Source organism: Impatiens glandulifera, chromosome 1 (assembly GCF_907164915.1).
Source record: "Impatiens glandulifera chromosome 1, dImpGla2.1, whole genome shotgun sequence".
Taxonomy (NCBI): domain Eukaryota; kingdom Viridiplantae; phylum Streptophyta; class Magnoliopsida; order Ericales; family Balsaminaceae; genus Impatiens; species Impatiens glandulifera.
Window position 1 is genome coordinate 148,128,032 of NC_061862.1, and position 4,733 is coordinate 148,132,764.

The 4,733-nt window shown below is 29.9% G+C and overlaps 1 protein-coding gene across 1 annotated transcript; it reads right to left on the reverse strand.

Moving 5' to 3' along the window:
* Positions 1-1,353: 1,353 nt before the first annotated feature.
* Positions 1,354-3,691, reverse strand: LOC124920074 (dnaJ homolog subfamily B member 13-like). The gene is made up of 3 exons (XM_047460475.1): positions 3,426-3,691; positions 2,943-3,358; positions 1,354-2,009 (listed from the first exon to the last, which is right to left on the reverse strand). The coding sequence occupies exons 1-3, from the start codon at positions 3,588-3,590 to the stop codon at positions 1,571-1,573; spliced, it is 1,020 nt and encodes a 339-aa protein (XP_047316431.1). The 5' UTR covers positions 3,591-3,691; the 3' UTR covers positions 1,354-1,570.
* Between the last annotated feature and the right edge of the window lie 1,042 nt (positions 3,692-4,733).

Below are 4,733 nucleotides of genomic sequence, written 5' to 3' on the forward strand. Positions count from 1 at the left end.
TCAAATATAATCTTCAATTAGGATTTACAACTATTGCCCAATTCATTATAATTTTTAAATCTCATACTGCTTCTCTCATTTTAACCAATTAATCACAGTATGATTTAATAGAATATAATAGAGAATAGAAGAAACACATATTATTGGAGCAGATTGATAGTCTGAGTTTTATTAGAATTGAATGAATATTGATTACATGATTGTATCTTATTTATAGAGTACAACTAATCCTAGAAGAAATATAATTAGGAAAACATTAAAGGAACTTAAATATAAAACTAAACCTAACTAGACATCAATCATTTTCCTCATTTGGTTTTTGATCATGTGGAATTGAGTCAAGTGACTCAATTATTAGTATTTTACCATCCTTTCAAACAAAAGGGTGAGGGTACAAATGATGAGTTTGCTATGTAGGACAAACATATAAGAAGTAAGATTCTTGGTGAGATACCGAATGAGAAATTGTGTTGGAGCAATTTTTTTTTCAAATAAAGAATCAATATAAATGTCATTTGATGATTTGTTGATAAAAAACAATACCAATATTATCACACCACAAGTCTACCAATGAGTCTACCAATGAGAGATTGAATCCAACAAATAGTTACATGTGCAAGAGTTTCATGAAATGAAATTGTTATCAAACAACAAATCCTGCTCAATGATTATCACAGTAGGAAGCAAAAGTGAGTTGAAATGATGGACCAAAAATATTCTATGGCAAGGCGTATGCAGAAGATAGCAGAGAATACATTTAACTAACCCCAAGTTAGAGAATACATTTAACTAACCCCAAGTGAGTAAAGGTGGGAGACTGCATGAATTGAAAAGCTGATTATCTCCAAAGGCTAACTTAGGGCAAGTGAAAGTGAGATATTAGAGAACTCCCATTATACTTGGATATTCAGAAAACGGATTTAGGAAAAGAACAGGATTATGTTGAAAGGGAGGAGTCCAATAATCAAATGAGATTGCATAGTTTTGTAAGCACATGAACAAAATGATTTAGCATCAACTTCCACAATTCAAATGAGTGATTTACAAATGGTACAAGAGCAAGAAGACAGCAAAGAAAAGTATAAAATCAGCACACCAAACTAATCCCTACTACAGTACAGTGTTTCAACCTTATGGTTAGTGCTTCTTTGGTCCAAATTTGTTGTCACTTGAGGTACTTATGAGATAGCCTTATACACTTTGTCATTCTAACAAAACAACAATAACATATACAATTTATTCCCTTCTATAAAAATGCCTTTGTCTAACATACAAATGTAGTTGTATTAGAAAGATTGCTCAAAAGCCACTTTCTAATGAGTTCATTCTATCCTTGGTCCCATCTTTTGAAAATTGAAAGAACAGTATAAAAGACTGATATGGATGTATAGATATGCTCATGCATTTGTCAACCATTAACATAATCTCTTTAATCAAGTATAGATGTTTACTGATAAAAGAAAAAGAAAAATCCTTTTGCGTCAACAAGTACAATCTGAACAAACAAATAAACAGAAAACCTAAACAAAGTCTGGCCAATCAACAGCTAAACTCACACGATGTTTATCAATCAAGATGACAACAATCTCTTAAAGCCTGTTTTCTGCTCTGAAGTCAGTTTGGTAGGAAAGATGATGTTGAATTTAATTCTCAAGTTACCTTTCTGAGACGATTCCTTCCGGATGAGCATGCCCTCGCCTTTAACAACTTCTTCGTAGTTTGGACTGATAATTGAGTTGATTGGAATAGTCAGATTGCGACCATCGAGGGTTGTCAGTTGTGCTGTATAACCTGTTAGGGCTTCCAACAGAGAAATCTTTTGGGTGACAATTAGATCATTAATGTCCCTCTTGAAGACACTGTGAGGCTTCTCATCAACAATAAACACTAGGTCAGATGGTATAACTCCTCTCTGTTCATTTCCCTTCTCTGGAAATGTTATCTTTGTCCCCTTCTTCCAACCAGGCTTTATATTAATAGTAAGAATTTCCTCCACTGTTGATGCTTTCCTACTCATTAAAAAAACAGTTATTATCACAAGACCAAAAATAATAACTATTTTAACTCAAGTATTGTAGATCAATGTCATTCAATATATAGATGGCTTGTTACAAGAAGGGTTATTTAAATTTAATCCAAATAACCCTTTATCACATCGTCAACCACTTCATCAATTACATCAATCAAATTACTAAATTACTTCCTTTATTTCTTACATATTAAATACAATGATATTTTAGTCATTTAACCCAAATAACTCTAAGGCTTTGTTCGATCTTGGGTTATTTGAATAACCAATTCGTTATTTCAAAATAATCTTGTTTGAGGTAGGTTATTGAAGCTTGGGTTATTTGGGTAAAAATACAGTCAGGGTATAAATATATAACTAAAACATTGAGGAATTTATGTTGACGATTCAAAAGATGTGATTGATGAAGGGATATTGGGTTATTTGAGATTAATCTCCAAAAACACAGATGTAACAAGGCCTACTTTCATCAAAAAAGCTCCAAGTTAGCTATCTGAAAAAATTATTCACAATTTGCAATTTGTTTATATCACCTCTTAGAAACTCCTTTTGGGTAAAATAGGATCCAGAGAACCTTATCAGATCTATACTAAAAGAAAGGCAAGACTGTTTGGTAAACCGAGAAGAACAGAGCAATAAATATTGAAGACCCTAAATTTAATCTCAAAGTGTTGATTGAGAAAATTTGAGAGAATAGCTTGTTCATGCATTCATTGATGTTTGCTTCAGTTTGAAAGGCAAGAAGATTAAATGATTGATCATTACCCATTTGCAATATATCTTGTTCTTTTGCAATGAAGTAAAGAAACCAATAGGAACATGCCTAATTCAAACTATGACAGATTGTTTTCTAACCAAAGCTAAATGACAAAATACAAAAGGATTTCTAATAAAAATGATGTTTGAATCTTACCCACTACTGTCAGCAACATCTCTAGAAATCTTCATCTTCTTAGTTGCTCCCTTGTACAAATCTTCCAAACTACATGGAAGTGTACGTTCAATTGCAGCCCCTTTCTTTATAAAATTACCTCTATCTGCTCCAGGTCCAGCTCCAGCCCTAAGAGAAGCAAATAAATCCTCACGAAAGACACCACTAGGAAACCCAGAAGTACTTGGCCGTGTACTTCCCATATCCCCCATACCAAATGGATTAGAGAAACCAAAAAACTCATGGAAAATATCATCAGCACTTCTCGGATTGAATCGGTAAGATGCAGGATCATTTCCCCCATGAAATCCACCAGTATTAGAGGGAGGCACTTGTCCATTCAAACCCTCTTCTCCAAACTGATCATAAACTGATCGCTTCTGGGAATCACTCAATATCTGAAAAAGAAAAATTTGTCAATAATTGAGATTTTTTTTTATCATATCGAAAACGTATAATACATACATCATAGGCTTCTGAGATTTGCTTGAATTTAGCTTCGGCTTCCTTCTTGTTGTTGGGATTTTTATCTGGGTGCCATTTCATGGCCAGCTTTCGATAGGCTTTCTTTAGGTCATCATCTTTGGCATGACGGTCTACCTCAAGAATCTTATAGTAGTCCACCCCCATTTGTATCTTCTCTTCTTTTGATTCAAAACCCTTCTTCTCTAATTATCTGATTCGTATTCGCTCATAACCATGTGCGTTTCTCTCTCTCTCTCTCTCAACGATAAAGCTTCAATCTTTTTACTTTCTTGTATAGAAGAAGATGATTAATGGGCTTCGGTTACATTTTCTTACATACGTTTGGGCCTAGAGCCCGGCCCAGACAGGCCCCACGGACAGAAATCTTAAAAAAAGAATTGTCAACAATAACCAAAAATAAAGTTATTTGGTAAAGATTTATTTTTTTATTTAATTCATTTATATTTTCTATATTAAAAGGTGTAAAAAGTAATTTTATTTTTTATTTTGATAATTTTTAAAAGTATACTTTTTACTCAAATCAATATAAAAAATTATTATTATATTTGTTGACTATAAAAAGATAATAAACTTATTTGAAAAAGTGTTATTTGACCATTCATGTCATTTTTTAAATTATTTCTTTTCTAGTTTTTTTTATTATTAAGTTTCATATTTTATTTAAATTTTTCAGTTTTTTTTTAATGAATTTTATTTTATTATATAATCAATTATTTTTTTTAAAATAATAATTTAACTATTTTTTGCTTAATAATTCATTTTTTACATAATATAATAATAAAAATTCAATATGTACACTAATATTTTAAATCAATCTAATAATTCATTTAAATTTTGATCTTTTGTATAAATATTTTTCTTATAAATGAGTTAACCTTTTAAGTTTTAATGTTTTTAATAGTTGTTGAATATTTATTAGGTTCATTTACCATGTTATTGTATTATAGTGGTTTCTTTATTTTTATTATACAATATTATATTATTATTAAATAAAAGTAATAATTAATATTATTGTTTGATAAAAAATATATATAATTAGATTATTATTTAAACAAATATTATTGAATTTAATTTTTTTAGAAGAAATAAATAATGTTCAGTAAAAAATTGAAGTTAAATTTGTTGTGAAACTAAAAGTCAAATAATTATTTAAAAAAAAAAGTTCTCAGTAATATATTTTATATTTTTATTTATAGATTGAGAATAAACTAAACTAAATATCTTAAGAATTAATAATAAAATTGAAACAAAGTTAATAAAGAAAATATCTGGTTATCCCTTTTTAAA

What these genes read in the sequence shown, in the direction of transcription:
- LOC124920074 (XM_047460475.1), bottom strand. Translation starts at nt 3,590, where the DNA reads ATGGGGGTGGACTACTATAAGATTCTTGAGGTAGACCGTCATGCCAAA. An exon ending in AAATCTCAGAAGCCTATGAT is followed by an intron (nt 3,359 to 3,425) that starts GTATGTATTATA and finishes TTTCTTTTTCAG; the next exon opens with ATATTGAGTGATTCCCAGAA. An exon ending in GATGTTGCTGACAGTAGTGG is followed by an intron (nt 2,010 to 2,942) that starts GTAAGATTCAAA and finishes TTTAATGAGTAG; the next exon opens with GAAAGCATCAACAGTGGAGG.